The sequence below is a fragment of the Protopterus annectens genome, chromosome 16.part0, assembly GCF_019279795.1.
Source record: "Protopterus annectens isolate FY-2018-M chromosome 16.part0, PAN1.0, whole genome shotgun sequence".
Lineage (NCBI taxonomy): Eukaryota > Metazoa > Chordata > Ceratodontiformes > Protopteridae > Protopterus > Protopterus annectens.
In genome coordinates, this window is record NC_056750.1 from 242,804,566 (window position 1) to 242,821,523 (window position 16,958).

Sequence of the window (16,958 nt, forward strand, 5' to 3'; positions counted from 1 at the left end):
TCATCGGTTTTGGATCTTGGATGCCTGTCCTTTTCTTTTTCCTTGAGCTTTTTATAAACTCCAGTAGTCAGTCGTTCCGACGGCATTATGTAATTAAATCTTCTGCCAAAGTAATGGAATGCAAAATCGTACCGACTCTTAATAGTGCATTGGTTAAATCTAGCACAAAACTGACAACTAGCAACATTATGATCATGGCCTAGGCAAGGAATACAGTAAGAATGAAAATCCTTATGAGGTATTTGCTTCCCACAAGAAATACAATTGTTAACTTTTTCTGACATCAGTCTGGAGCAAGAAAAAAGTTTCCCCAATGGGGTACTTAGCTTTAATGAAGACTTCGGATCTGAATTTCAAATTTGAAAAACTCAGGAGTCGGCCGACCGGCACTTGCGAACTGCTTTTGCTTTGGGCACCGTGCGTCAAGAAAGACTGGAGAAAATGGTGTCGGCTACATCTTTTATACCCCTGGTGCACTGATGTCAGGGAAGAGGTGACAGCAACCGACGCCGGACCTAGACTTTGGAATTCAGGCCAACTGAGGGCAGCCTGCCAGCAGGATAACCCAATTGTAATGACTGCAACAGTGAAACACGAAGAACATCACTGTGTTGCTTAGTTGTGCTGTGGCTCATTGGCCCAAAGGATGGTCCAGGTCCTTACCTACCATGCCCTGGAGCAGTGCCGTGACATCCCCACATGGAGAATCAATGTATTGCATCATGAGTCTAAAAATATATGTGACCCCTAAAGCCCCCCAATGTGAGGTACTCCCTGGTGGGATCTAGCCACAGATTAGTCACCTTAGAACAGCCAGCACGTATCCCCCCTGCAGACAATAAAGACATATATGTGAAGAACACCATTTATTACCACCTGTTAGATGGTTGACATAGAGTGACTGCACCTCCCCCTTCAGATGGGACAGTCAGGTATGCAGAACTGTACACTCATGCATTATGTCAGCAGCATTACAACTGCATTAACTCAGCGTGACATTTGGGGTGAGGGTGCCCCCCCAACATGGAAGCACTACCTTCTCATCTAGTAGAAGCAGATAGTGTTGTTGTGATGTTGTGTAGACATGGTAAGTGGCAAAATTAACCACCCACACAAAGCAGAACCAAAAGGGACAGTGTAGTTACATGTGTGGCCTCAAAAGACAGGCTCAGATTATCTCTGACCTTATACGTCATGATGCCAGATATGGTGGGTCTGTAGTCATACCTAACCTGTACTCCCACACTGTCTATGTCAACTACACTTTCTTGTCTCCAACACATGTGACACATGACATTCCAGCAACCTGTCCCTTAATGTCCATATTTACAGAGCAGTTCATAACTGGCCTCTCAATGGAAGTACACAGCATCTATTGCATATGCTAACATACCAGGCTGTATCCTACATGTGATCTGACAAGGATTACTAACACCATTGGGCAACCCATGCAATCATACTGACACCACTGGCTGCACACCAGCTGGCTGGACAACGGCAACTGTTGCACCCTTGCACAGAGGCATTGCATCCACTGAGCAGCAGAACTATGGATCTCTTTGTCTATGTATCCATATCAGTATGCCAGTAGGGGCAATCATCATGGAGCTGATCAGCACACATATATGTGATCTACACACAGTTAACTGTACACAGTTTGGATGTGTGACAGGGGGAGCATGAGTGTTACATGTGGTGGACATGTCCAAGCCAATCATGAAGGACCTAGGTGAGTGTACATCAGGCCATACAACCTGGAGACTAAAGCAAGCCATCTGACTATATTCCCTGCTCAGGCAACATTTACAAAGCACCCACTAAGGCATCCAGGATACTGTCATTGTAGGGGTCAATAAGTGACCCATTGATGACACACATACATAACATAGAGACATCTGCCTTCAATAGCTGATCTGTAAGCAGCAGTGCTCACCAGGGTGTAGTCCTGGGTCCTCAACTGCTTGGAATCCATTTAACCACAATACATGCAACTACTGACTGACTGAGGCTAACAATGTTGGTTGATGCCTGCAAATTGTGAGCACTCATAGAGTCTCTCTGGTACATTACTAGCCTGCAAGAGGGTATTGTGAGCACATGCCTGTTGACATACTTATGGCCATAAACTCCATGCAAATATATACATAATATCATTTCCATCAGTTAGACCTATGTTGCTCGTAAGTAGCACATCAGTTGCAACATGTGATATACATACTCAGGGGTGAGTAAACTAGGCACACAAACCTGGCCCCACAGGTTTACACCTAATATGCCTGAGATCAACATGTCTCTACAGTGGTATGGCAGGAATCATATGGCATAGCTCAGGCCGCAGTCACCAGTCTGTGAGATACTTTTAACCTCAACGTACTCTACCCTCAGCATGCCAGTTTCTCAGTGCAATGGCCATTTGTTGCCATACCTTTCCAAGCAGTACTGGCAATTGCACACAACAGTATGGACCCTCACAATGACACTTCATGTCTTCAGTATGTGTTCAGTGGGGATAGTCTGCAATGAGAGTCATTGTCGCCTGTGCCATATAGACTACTCAGAGATGATCTGTGCCTTGCAATGTGTAACCCTGCTTGACTGCATATGCTGCCTATCTGCAGGTGGCATAGTAGATAGATAACTAACTGTATGGACATTAACCTAGTATGTGACATTAGTACTACATGCTCGTGGGAGAGATTTGTCTAGTAGATGTAAACACACCCTTGACACAGAACCCTGCCTAATGGCACACAATGCACCTCAACACATGCCATTTTTATAATTGGCTGGGTGACCATCATCTCAACCCAGGGTATCTGCCTGTGTCCCTCTTGGACTGGGGCAATATGTGCTGATTCTGTAACTACGGGTATAAAGATGTCTATGATTATGTGGGCTGTATGGCTATTATGCTTAGTTAAGTTCAAATGTCCTATGGTTCCATAACATGATGTAAAATACTCTAAAAGGTTCACACACAAACACAGCTACATTGAGGCTAGCACCACTTCCAATCACTGCATACAGGACATGCATAGTGCAAGTTGGCTATATGTAGATGAAGATACTTACCTATGTAATGGTACACACTACAGGTCACAGTATGTGTTGCACACAACACACCTCATGTCTGCTAGTACTGTCAGTTTAGGACATATTATGATTGATGATATCAGGAGGCCTTGTTGTGGTTATTCCTTTGGGGGCCACATCACCCGCTACAAATAAAACACTGCAAAACCTTACTTATTCCTAAGTTACCTAGGTGATTATATTTATGCCATATGGACATACACACACACATCAAGTAGCCTAGAATGTGATTAGAACCCCTACCTGTCTAGTCTTACTCATTATAGAGCCCAGTACTTATTGCATATGCCATGGCTTAAGTCTGATACTGCACTGTCAGATGGTAGTCTTAAGGTGGATGACATCATCAGGCCTTGTAGAAGATGGCAGTTTGGAAGCCAGAAGTAAGTTACAGTGCCAAAAATGTTCATAACCATTGCAGGTGCATAACCCATGGTTTTGTAGGGGATACAAACACACACACACACACACACACACACACACACACACACACACACACACACACACACACACACACACACACACACACACACACACACACCAAGTAGCCTAGAGTGAGATTAGAACCCTTATCTATCTATTTTATTCACTATAGATCGCAGTACTTATTGTAGACAACACAGGTTGAGTCTGTTGTATATGTGATTGCAGGCACAGTACTTGTGCATTAAACAAACTAGGCTTGTATTGAACAGCATCTGTGGCCTGCAGAGTGATATTGCTAAATTACTAAAATAACAGCAGTTGTACACACCCCTTTCTGTAATTTTTACTGAACTATTACAGTCTTTGCACCATTTATGACACATCTAATGGCTTACTTCAACAAAATTAGAACCCAGGATCTCCTTTAAAATTAATGTACTGCATATCTCACTAAGAAATCTCCCAGATGTGTACTCATAGTCTTGAATATACTTGAATATACCTTACTTGCCATAGTGTCTACGGTTGCTATGGTAGTCCCTAAGTTACCCCATCATTAAGGCCACCACTTCCCGCTTCTAATTAGGCACCAGTACAGATTAATCTTTTTCAAATACTTATTATATGTGCCAGATAAATTCCAGTACAAAATGGAAATAATTATATTTCAAATTTATAAGAGACCTGTTCTGTGACATGTGCAGACTACTTCACTTTCTTGTTAGACCTACTACTCAGAGACAGATTATACTGATACAGTTCTGGGTTACCCAATCACACACACACACACACACACACACACACACACACACACACACACACACACACACACACTTCCTCATACCCACATTCATTCACACATTGCACTCACAGTCACACACACACACACCACACACACACACACACACATATATATATATATATATATATATATATATATATATATATATATATGTGTGTGTATATGTGTCTGTGTGTGTGTGTGTGTCTGTGTGTGTGTGTGTGTGTGTGTGTGTGAGTTTTCCATTTTGACCTTCCTGCTATTTTCCAAATATTTCTCCTAAGTGAAGGCAATTATTTCCTACATGTTGCACCCTCAGATACATTTCTCAGCAGCTCATGTAGTACAATGTGCTTGCTGTGTCAGTATAATCTGTCTCTGAGTAGTGTATCTAGCAAAGTAATAGTAGTGTTGACATTTTAGAACAGTCATCTTATTATACAGAGTATAATTATTTCTCTTTTAAATTAATTTATCTGGTTTGTACTGCATTGTACAAAGTGTGGTCTATACTGGTGCCTATTAAATAGAGAGTGTGATAGTCTGGGCTTAGGAGATACTCAGGGAGGGCAGTGTAGGTGATATATATCAGGGTATACCATCACTTGATAAAGACTGTGAGTACAATGGTGAAATTAGTATATTAATGATATATGATACGTGAACTAGTACAAGATCTGAGTTCTATTTGTTGAAATGCTTTCACATTAGAATTAAAGGAAATAGGGTATGCAAATTTTGCTTAAATAAAGTATAAATTGTGCAACGGCTGTATTGAATGTTGTATATTTTTTAAACAATGACAGCAATGTTGTACTTGTACAATAACAGCAGCTTTAGCAGCTTTTTATACCACATTGCTTTGTCTGGATTCTAGAGCTTCAATGAGTCTGTCTTTTGCACTTGTATCTATTTTGTCCATCTCTTGAGTTGTCTTTATTTTATTATGGGATATAGTACTGACAGATGTAGTCTAAAATGTTTTTATAACCATTGGTAGTCTTTGAAATGTATTATTAGTGATTAGGGTTGCCACCTCTCCGTTTTTTCCGGATTATCTGGAAATCAAATTGCTTTTCTGGTAGTCTGGTAAACACTGTACAAACTCCAAAATGGAAACAGACTACCGGAGTTTATTACATTGGCTGAGTTACTATGCTTTTTTAGAGAAAAGCATAGTAAATCGGCTAAAAGCAAGTGTCAGTAATGGGAAAAAGTGGGTGTTCCCCATCAACTGATATCATATTGACATCACAAAATAGGTGGGGCATGGGCGGGAGAGGGATTGGGAATAGGCAGAGTTATGGGTGATGCAAGGGGCATGGCCTTACTCCAGTTTTAGGCAAAATGAGAGGTGGCAACCCTACCCCCACCTAGAAGGAATATGTTAACTTCATGTTTTCACTGAAACTAAAATATATGTAGCTTCAGTCTTGTCCTGTGATCTGGCTATGAGAAGCCATGATCTGAGAAACAAAGTTTGTTTGGCAAATAGCACAGAGCACTAAGGCTATCAGTTGATAATTTGTTACTGCCTGTACCAGTGAGTTTGATTCTCGCTGCTTCCACTTGCCTACGATTCTGAACAATTTACTAAGCAAGACCATTTTCCCAGGCTGAGTCTGGAAAATATCCACAGGGATCAGTGATTTACCCTCATGAACCAATGCAAATTTACAAACAAATAAATGAATAAAGAGATGGCCCAAACAGATACCATGGATGAAATGGATCAAAATGAAAGAACATTACCACTAAATGAAATTAAAAAAATGAAAAATCAGAAAATCATTTTTCTAGCATTTTCAGTTTTGATTTTTTTCGGCAATAAATAAATGAAAACCTGTTTAGCAGAGCTTGTTAAAAACTCATGTGAATTATGCCAGTCATGTTGAGCTTTTTGATATGAATAAGCTTGTTAACTATGCAGATCTGTAGTAAGTAAGGTTTAACTTACATTAATATGTAAAACTTACCTGCCAAGCCTTAAAGTTATGATTCTCTGTGCAGGACCTGTTCTGAAATGGCCCATTTCCAAATGAGCATGAAAACATGTCATGCAAAGCATGAACAGCTACATAGACTGCCTGATAAACATTGTAGGTGGTTGTCAAAGAAGAAACGTCCAAGAAAGGAATGTTTAGATCTTTAAGGGTCTCTTTACCTGAGCAAAGTTTTATTCCTTCATATAAAGATGTTTTTGTAATTTGACTCAGATTAGCACTTAGCCACATACAGCCAAAGGCTATCTCCCAAAATGTCTTCACAAAAATGTCATCAGGGAATATCAATGGATGAATGCTATCAAGGTATCTTCTAAATCCTGGCATTTCTCCTTTGTGGTACAGAAACCCAATAGTACCCTGCAGAGTTTTGTGGAAACTTGTTTGGGAAAAGATGGGAGAGGAGTACCATCCCTCACTGGCTATCCAGGTTTTGCCAGTTATGTTGCTCTTGGCGATTTCTTCCATTACAGGATTCAGGATGTCATCAGTTGAGAAGGCCAAAATTACATTTGCAAATGATCCCTTGATAACATTAATGATTCTGTGGATCTTTGTTGCACTGTAAATTACAGGAATTGATTCAAAAAATGCAATACAAGCTTCAGACTTCATAAGTTCCTCTTTAATGATCTGGCTGCCCTGCTGTCCATAGTCACTTTCTTCTGCCAGGATTCCAACCCAGGTCCAGCCAAAATATATTAGCAACTGAGTTAAGCCAATAGACTGGAATCTGTCACTGGGAGCAGTACGAAGGAATGAAGGGAACTGTATTTTATTACTGAGCATTGCCACAGTTGAACCATAACTGATCTGAAAAGGAATTGTCCTAAAAGAATTAACATAATAGTTTCTCCACATTTGAACTTTAAGAATTTTGGTTCAAACATGGATGCTTGTAAATGCCCTTATACTGTTATGGAAGGTTTACATAAGGTATACTACAGTATCAAAGCATTCAGGGCTAGCCCTTAGTCAACTGGTGCACTAGACAAAAGGTCTCCACCGATGCCCCTACCAACACCACCTAGTGCCCCTATCCTGGTCTGCCTACACCCTCCAGATTACTGGAAAAGTACCCCTGCTACAGCAACGCCCTAGGCGGTGGCCTAGTTGGCCTATGCCTAAGGCCGGCCATGAAAGCATTCTAAATTTCAGCAGTTGCATTAATGTCTAATATTCATGTCTGTAAATAACATACATTTGTTAGCAGTCTTTAACAATTGTAGAATTCTTATAACAGTGATATCCGTCAGCATTCACAATAATGCATGCCATGTTGGACTCTATGATTCTGTCAGCTTTCCTATTAATACATACCATGGGGATTCGGTGATTCCTTTGTCTGGGGCAGTTATTGTTAGGATTAAATGACTTGTACTGTGTTCGGTCGACAACAAGCCTAAGAGAAATGTTGGTTTGGAATTTCTGAGAGCTTACTTTCACATAAGTTTGTATGATTACTCGAAACAGGGTTTATAACATGAGTTTTAATCTTGCTCTGAGAAATGACATTTTCCACACTACAATGAAAATTTCCACACTCCAGATGCTTCTGAGATAATGGTTTGTTCTATTAATCTTAAGCATGGTACATACAATACTGCAGGACTTTTTCAGCACAGAGAGATTATGCTTTGGCTACAACCCAGATGAGTCAAGTTTTATTAGCTTTTGGGCCTTGAAAGAGCTAGTGAGGGTGCATGGTCTAATCTGCTCAATGCAGACACTTTTGGGAGAAGTAACTGAACAGCATGCAGCATTATGTGTAACAGATGTGTGGTTGGTCTACAAGCCTGTCCGTGCTGTCTTTCATGGGCACACATGTAGACGTCAGTGCATGCAGGGGAAAACAGTGTAAGGCACAAGATACATCAGTTGTCAGCTGGAGAGGTTAGGTATATTAAAATAAATCACTCCTCATTAGTATACAAAACTTTAAGCTGAGGCTGTTAAGTGGTTATGTAGGCTGATAATAAATAATATCTAGCCTTAAATGAGGATGGCCCTAGTTTGGGGGTAAAACTAGACCATCGGAAAAGATGAAAGAGACAGCAAAAATTACTGCTGGGAGAATAATTCACATCATGACAGGATTAGTGCTGGGAGAATGGCACACATCAGTACAAGATCACTGCTGGAGAATGGCCCACATCAGTACAGGATCACTTTTGGGAGTGAATACACATCAGTACAGAATCACTGCTGGGAGAATGGCACACATCAGCACAGTATCACTGCTGGGAGAAAGGCACGCATCAGTACAGGATCACTTTTGGGAGTGAATGCACATCAGTACAGGATCACTGCTGGAAGAATGGCACACATCAGTACAGGATCACTGCTGGGAGAAAGGCACACATCAGTACAGGATCACTTTTGGGAGTGAATGCACATCAGTACAGGATCACTGCTGGGAGAATGGCACACATCTGTACAGGATCACTCCTAGGAGAATGGCACACATCAGTACAGAACCACTCCTAGGAGAATGGCACACATCAGTACAGGATCACTTTTGGGAGTGAATACACATCAGTACAGCATCACTGCTGGGAGAATGGCACATATCAGCACAGTATCACTGCTGGGAGAAAGGCACGCATCAGTACAGGATCACTTTTGGGAGTGAATGCACATCAGTACAGGATCACTGCTGGAAGAATGGCACACATCAGTACAGGATCACTGCTGGGAGAAAGGCACACATCAGTGCAGGATCACTTTTGGGAGTGAATGCACATCAGTACAGGATCACTGCTGGGAGAATGGCACACATCTGTACAGGATCACTCCTAGGAGAATAGCACACATCAGTACAGGATCATTCCTAGGAGAATGGCACACATCAGTACAGGATCACTGCTGGTGGAATGGCACACATCGGTACAGAATAACTCCTAGGAGAATTGCACACATCAGTACAGGATCAGTGCTGGAAGAATGGCACACATCAGTACAGGATCACTTTTGGGTGTGAATACACATCAGTACAGGATCAATGTTTGGACTGGATTCACATCAATACAGAATCAGTGATTGGAGTGGATTTACATTAGTGTAGTCAACAGATGGAAAAACGGTGCACATCTTTGTAAAATTACTACTGGCAGAATGGTTCCCATCAGTACAGGATCAGTGCTTGGGGAATAGCACACATCATTACAGGATCAGTGTTGGGAGAGTGACACAGACTGAAAGAGGAACACTGTTGGGGATTGGGTTGACTTCAGTGTACAATCACTGCTGGAAGAGGGGTACACACATGTTAAGAGTACTGCTGTGGAAGCAGTATAACTCTGTACAAGATCACTGTTGGGAGTGGTACACATCAGTACAGGATCATTGCCAGGACTGACCTAGGTATCAGTGTAGGATTACTGCTGGGAGAATGGTACACATCAGTACAGGATAACTTTTGGGAGTGGGTATACATAGTGTAGGGCCACAGCTGGAAGAGTGCTGCACATCTGTGTAAAATTACTGCTGGGAGTGAGGTGTAGGATCATTGCTGAGAGTGGGGTACATATCAGTACAGGATCACTGCTGACAGCAGGGTACATTTTGGTGCAGGATAACTGATACAAAAGGGGTACACATTACTGCAGGATCAGCGTTGGGTAGACGACACATTGGTGAATGCACAGATCAATATGCATTGATAAGTTGCTGCTCTGATAATAGTTATAACATTGGACTAGACAGAATATATTCACCAGATGGATAATGTAGTATGTTAACACCAGTGATCTTCACCTTTCAATGAGTTATTAATGCATGTGTCACTATGTGATGGGGAAATAGATAAGAATGTAACAGTGTCCTTTAATGAAGTGACTAGAGAGCTGTGCTTGAGCAGGCCATAACCCTGACACCATACATCAGAGCAAACTCACGAGCAGTGAGCAGTCTGAGACTTTGAATAATGTTGGTGAAAACGCTTCAGATGTAGTTTTATACAGAGAGATCAAAGCATCAGTAATAGTGACAGCATTTCAGAGCTGCAGTGTAAATGTATCTGTTGTTTACATGGATCCGTGCTGTTAATGCTAATGAGCAAGCGATAGTGATTACAATTTCGGGTGGTGCACCCGTGCTTCTGAGAATATTGTGGAATATACACCTCATGGGTGGTACAGCAAATTTGCTGCCTCTGTATATTAGTTAGTAAGCCTCCTAGCATGGTATAATATAAGAGAGTAAAGGACTGTTTGCCAAAACTGAAGAAATACATGTGCTTAAATTAATTAGATTTGCAGTCAAGACTTTCAAGGTTTGAATCTGAAAAAGTGCAATTTTATGTGGGAATGCTACTCAGCTTCACTCTCATGGAATTCTTTAATTCAAAAAGAAATTTGGCAGAAAAATGGAAGCTTAGGATTCAAAATTGGATTTATTTCTCACTGAAAGTGAGTTAGCTGAAAAATAAAAAGGTTTAATGTGCAGTATTCCTGTAAATTGCTGGAGAACAAACTATAAAACTATTTAACTTATAGGTTCATAGGTTCATAGGTTCATACTAGGCTATCTGCCCTGGCGCATTTATAAGCCTAGCCCGATTGTGTTTGGCTTACGCCACCCCTTGATTTGAGTATACTGTGCCCTTTTTAAAGTTTAGTTTACTGTGCCTCTGTCTAATAGTGACACAGAAGTAATCCCTGGGACAAACCTACAATCCCCCATCCACTCATCAAGATTCTTCTTGAAGAGAGTCAGTGAGGTGTTCTGCCTAACATGAATTGGAATTCTATTCCAGAGCAAAGGGAGCCTCTGGGTTATGAATTTGTCCCTCCAGCATGTTCTGTTTATTTCTGTGCTGAGGTTCAAGTCCCACGAGCGCGTGGCTCTAAGGGATTTAGATTTACTGAGGTGGAGCATGTCCATTAATTCTGGGTTGGACATAGCTTTATATGTCAGGCATAGATTGCCTCGAAGTAGGCGGTATGCAACTGAGTAGAGCTGGAGTTTTTTTAACCGGGCAGCATATGACATCTGTTTGAGTCCCTTGATCCTCCTGGTGAGGTACTTTTGGGGTCTTTCTAATTGTTGCAGGTGTCGGGTAAGGTACATCCCAAAGGGGGCATTGTATTCTATGATGGACCTGATGAGGGATGAATAAAGGGGCATGATTACCTCTCTTGATCTAGATGTGAATCCTTTCATGATGAGGTGGGCTATGTAGAAGGTCTTTCTAACCACTTTGGCAATGTGGTTGTCAAAGGAGAGATTGCTATCAACTTGGGTCCCCAGATCCCTAATTACTTTCTCTGTACTTAATGGGTTACCACCTATGTGGTAATTTGTGGGCACATTGTTTTTGCCAAAGGGTATGACTATACACTTTTTGGCATTTAGCTTTAGAACATGGCTCTGGCACCAGTTATCCATCTCTGCAAGACCTTTTTGAAGGATGTTTGTGTCAGCTGGAGAGTCGATTATGGTGCCCAGTTTGCAGTCATCTGCGAACTTGGTGAGCCATAGTCCTCCCAAGTTGGCCTGTACCTCAGAAAAGTAAATACCAAACAAGAGAAGTCCCAGGACAGAATCTTGTGGGATGCCACTTGTGACCGGTTTCGAGTCTGACATGGCTCCAGCAACTCTGACTCTGTGGGTTCTGTCTTTGAGCCAGTTTGCAACCCACCTTGTGACATAGGGGTTTATATTTAGGCTGGATAGCTTATCTATGATGCCTGAGTGGGGTATTGTGTCAAATGCCTTTGCGAGGTCCAGATAGGCTGTGTGAACTACCTTCCCTTCATCTATGGCCTTGGTGACTGTTTCAAAGAAGTCGACCAGGTTCAAAAGGCAGGATCTGCCCTTGACGAAGCCAAATTGGGTAGGATCTAGTGTCTGTAGGTCCCCAATGTCTTTGTTTATGAGTTCCATGATGATCCTCTCCATAGCCTTGCAGACTAGGCTAGTCAGGCTTATGGGGCGATAGTTTCCAGGGTCCGCAGAGGCACCACCTTTGTGGAGTGGGACCACTGTTGCTGTATGCCATTCTTTGGGCACATATCCTGTAGTGAGGCTGAGATTGTACAGCAGTTTTACTTGAGGGATTAGATCTTCTTGGAGTTCATGTAAGACGCAACCCGGGACGCCATCTGGTCCCATGGAAGCAGTGTTTTTTTTGCTTTGGAGAGGGCGGCCTTCACCTGAGCATCAGAGATGTTTGGGAGACTGCACTCTGCCGGGATAGATACTTGCTCTTTTGGGGAGGAGGGGGTGGAGAAGTTTGCACTGAACCTGTCTGCCAGGATATTGGCGATGCCTGTGGGTTCAGTGTATTTTTTGTCACTTAGAATCAACTCAGAACAAGTCTGGGAGTTGCATCCCAGATTCCTAACATAACTGGAAAAAGCCTTATGATTGTCTTTAGTGTCCTGTGCAATTTTTCTCTTGAAGCTGGCCTTGGAGGATTTTATGAGGGATCGTAATTTTTTGCTAGTACTGATCAGAGATGCCTTCCCTTTTAGGGATTTTGCTCTATCATGTAGTAGCTTCCTCCTTCTGTTGTACAGTTTATTTATGGCTGAGGTCCACCAGACTGGACGCCTGCCTTTGGATGATTGGGTCTTGATTTTGTTTGGGATAGCATGATCCATGCATTCCTGGAGATGTCCGTAGAATGCATTTATATAGGATTCTGCAGTTTGGGCCGTAGTTTCCACTGGCCCTGGGGCCTTGAAGGATTTCACTTCAGTTTTGAGAAGTGTGAAGTTCGCTTTTGAGAAGTTTTTCACTGTGGTTTTCTGGGCTGGGGTGGGGTCGGGATGTGGATATCCAGTGAAATTAATTTATGGTCTGATCTTACCAATGAGGGATATACTTCTGGTATGGAGCATAGAGTCCCCATGTTGGTAATGATCAGGTCTAGTATGTTTCCCCTCTTGTGGGAGTGGTGACTAGTTGTTCCATAGCATTTGAGTTTATAAATTCCAGGAACCTTTGGGCTAAGGTGCTGGGGCTTGAGTAATGCTCCCAGTCTATGTTTGGGTAGTTGAAGTCACCCAATATAATGGTGTTTGGAGAGATCTTCATGTTCTCCAATGTTTTCAGGAAAGCCGAGTGGGATTCCTGACTTTGAGAGGGTGGTCTGTAGGATGCTATAAACTGAAAAGCAGTCTTGCCCACTGTCAGTTGCACATGGATGGTCTCCGATACTTCGTGCAATGCCACTAACCTGGAGGTGTGGATATCCTTGATAGAAACTCCCCCTCCTTTTGTGGTTTGGTCCAGGTTTTGGGGCCGAAAAGCATGATATGAGGTATAACCTGGTAGTGCTGGGGTGCTCTCTGGAGCCTTGAACCAGGTTTCTGTCACTGCACAGATATCGATGTTCTCCATACTGAGGAGAGCTTTGAGTGCATGCATCTTGAGGTTAAGACTTCTGGTGTTTAGCAGCATTACCCTTAGTTTCTTGTTCCTTGTGCTGTCTATGGAGGTGGGTTTGAATTTTGAGCCTTGCCTAAAAAGGCACTATGGGGGTGGCAAGAGCCTTTGCCAATATCTGAAAGCCCAGGGGTGACAGGTGCAAGCCGTCCCTAGCGAAGCAACGTGGCTTGTCGAGCATGTCATCCCAGGCTGACAGACACTGGATCCCCTTTGAATGACACCAAAATTTTAGCCAATTGTTAAAATCGATCATTTTGTCTTTCTACTGTGGCATCATTCTAGGTGAGGGTAAGATGCTGCTCAAGGTCAGGGTCATACCGGCCTGGGCTACATGAACAGAGAGCTCCTCTATGCCTCTTTTCATGTAGTCAGGGGAGGTACGTCTCAGGTCATTCACGCCAGCATGTACAATGACTGAGTCATATTTGTATTTGCTTTGGAGTGACCTGAGTGCTTGCATTATGTGGCGGATCCTAGCACCCGACAGGCAGCTCACTGTGACCTTTTCTTTATTCAGCCTGGTGAGCGGGACGTCAGTGTGTCTGACAATAGAGTCACCTATTACAAGAGTATCAGGTGTGTTATTCAGCCTTAAGGGCTGTGACTGCTTGGCACACTGACTTTGTGTGCTATGTGTTGTACGTGTTTTGTTTTGGGGTAGCGTTTGCTTGGATGTCTGCTTTGGAGGTCTTTGTTGCTTAGGTAGATTATTATTTAGAGCCTCAGAGTATGTTTTTGTGTTTTTATGTGTTTGGTTTGCTGTTGTGGTGGGACTATGTGATACTGGAATTGTGGTGTGTGAGGTTACCTTCTCCTCCTGACTGGTTACACCAGTTTTGAGATGAGAGAGCTCAGCCTCCAGTTTGGCTATATGGTTGCATCTCTCACATATATTTGAACCTGTTTGGAGGAGGAGAGGGTTGTCCGTGTACATGAGACAGTTGTAACATTGCCTCAAAATTCCCAGATTCACCAGCTGGACTGGAGAGGAAACCATTGACTGACCTTTGGACATGCTAGAGTAATATAGGGAACTGAATTAAAATGGACCAGTAGGGGACAAGGTAATCATAGAGAGTATAAGAGTAAGTAGTGCTTATGGTTTATTAGCGCTAACTTGTAAAATTACTTATTTGGACCAGTGAGGGGCCTTAGAATGAGAATATGGTGTTTAATTTGAGAGATAGAGCAGTTCTAAGGGTAAAGTGAAGAGCAGACTTTGTGGAGCCAGGAATAGTTTAAACCCAATTAGGTGGTGCTGCCCGATGTTGCGCTATGCGCAAAAACGTGCAAAACCGCACAAAAGAGGGTTTTAAGAGAGGGAGATCAAGGAGTTAGGAATTGACCCAAAATGGCCAATAAAACTACAGTTTCAAGGCAGTAACCACTCCCACAGGGGCAGGCAGGCTGTTCAATGTTTATCACTGCTACTGATGAACAGAGAGACTTCCCTTTAGCCCAAGCAAACAATGGCCTCCAAGAAACTTACAAACAGTTCAGAACAGCAAATCTGTAACTGAACTTTTTAAATCTCAGAAAGGTGGGAAAAAAGCAAGATTTTTTTGTTTTTTTGTTTTTTTTAAGGAAAGCAGAGGTCCACAAGTATCAACAAGTTAGAACAGTGCAGCAAATGACCCCACACTTGAGTGCTAGGCCAGAGACAGATAAAATGCAAGTTTTAAGAAAAAAACGATTTTAAAAATAAGTGCAGGCAGGAAATTCAGTAATCAGCTCTAGGTTGTGTTCTAAATACAGTTACCAACACAGAAATAAAGTTTAACAAGCCAGGAAATGCTCAAAAGTAAGCGGCAATGCAGAAAAACTTAACAAATAATCTGAAGCAAAATACTTAAAATCTCAAAAGTGGCTCCTTTCTTCTCTCAGCGTTTTCTCCTCTTGGTGGGTGCTTCACCAACAGCCAACAAGTCCAAAAAGACGCCAAATTCATGAGGCAATCGGGTTTTAAGAGAGGGAGATCAAGGAGTTAGGAATTGACCCTTTTCTTGAAGAGTAGAAGGGTAAAATGGCAGTATTTAGCAACAAATTCAGTAACTATTGCCAGACCTAAAAGGAACTTTCTATTTATTAGATATTTGTTCTTTGAATGACACAAGGCCCTACAGACCTTACAGATGTTTATATTATTGAACTAGATAATATACAAAAAGATTACAAATCTGATGACTTGCATGATTCTGTAGTAAGATGTGGTTAATATAATGTTTCTCTTGCTCTAATAAGTATATTTCATTTACCATGCTATCACATATTAAGAGACATCCCTTCCTTCTGCAACGTATTCCCTCTCCTTTCTCTTTTCTATACTTGTCTGTGTTTTCTGTGGTATTTCAACTTTCTCCTCTCTCTAATATACTCTACTCAGCTATGAAACATTACATATGATGCCTGTCTCTCTTTTCACCAGTTTTACTTCAGACTAGGGACTCTTTTGATGAAAGAGATGCTGCCACCAACATATGTCAGAAGGCCTGTTTGTCTCTTATACTTACCTCTATTTAATAATATTAACCAGAGGCATTTATTCTGACCCTTGACTAAGTTCTTTTTCCTTATCTTCCTACCCATCCTTACCTTTTTCCCTTCTCCAGATTTCCTCTCCTATCCAGGCTACATCTACTATAAATATAAATCAAAATAAAGGCATTAACATACTCCACCTTATGTCCAAAGTCCTAACAATAAATGGATTAAGGACGATATGGCCTTGTACAACCCTGACATTCTTGGTGTGACTGAATCTTGTTTAAAAGTCCTTTCCTGACCTTTTTTCTTACATGAAGAGTGTCAAACTGTTTACAGTAACAGAATCAGTATTAAAATAAGTGGGGAGCCATGCTTGTAATAATGAAAACTCAAAAGATAAATACCTCTTTTATAGCATGTGTTAACTCGGAGAACAAAGGCTTCTCCAAACTAATTTGTTAAACTAATTATTAATAATCATGTTAAACTGTGCATAGCAGTTGTTTACATCCTTCCTCCTTCAAATCCTAATCTTTTCCAGTCTGCTATACATTCCATATATCCGTGGTCACCCAGAAATAACACAGATACTTACAGGGAGCTTAACATGGAATGCCTTGGTCCAGAAAGCTCCAAATCAACACATATCTCTCCTTATGCAATGTCTCACAAATTGTACCCTTAAACTAGAAGCAATTTTTCATCAAAAATTACCGCTTCTGGATCTCTTTATCACAAATATTCCTCCTAGTTTAAGACATGTTACCTGCCCTCCA

General features: G+C 41.8%; 1 protein-coding gene across 1 annotated transcript in view; it reads right to left on the reverse strand.

Moving 5' to 3' along the window:
* Window positions 1-16,958, reverse strand: part of LOC122790582 (extracellular calcium-sensing receptor-like) — a 168,325-nt gene that overhangs the window by 92,824 nt on the left and 58,543 nt on the right. The window contains exon 3 of the mRNA XM_044058107.1: window positions 6,277-7,116. Within this exon, the coding sequence (XP_043914042.1) occupies window positions 6,277-7,116 (840 nt within the window). The remainder of the gene's footprint in view (window positions 1-6,276; window positions 7,117-16,958) is intronic.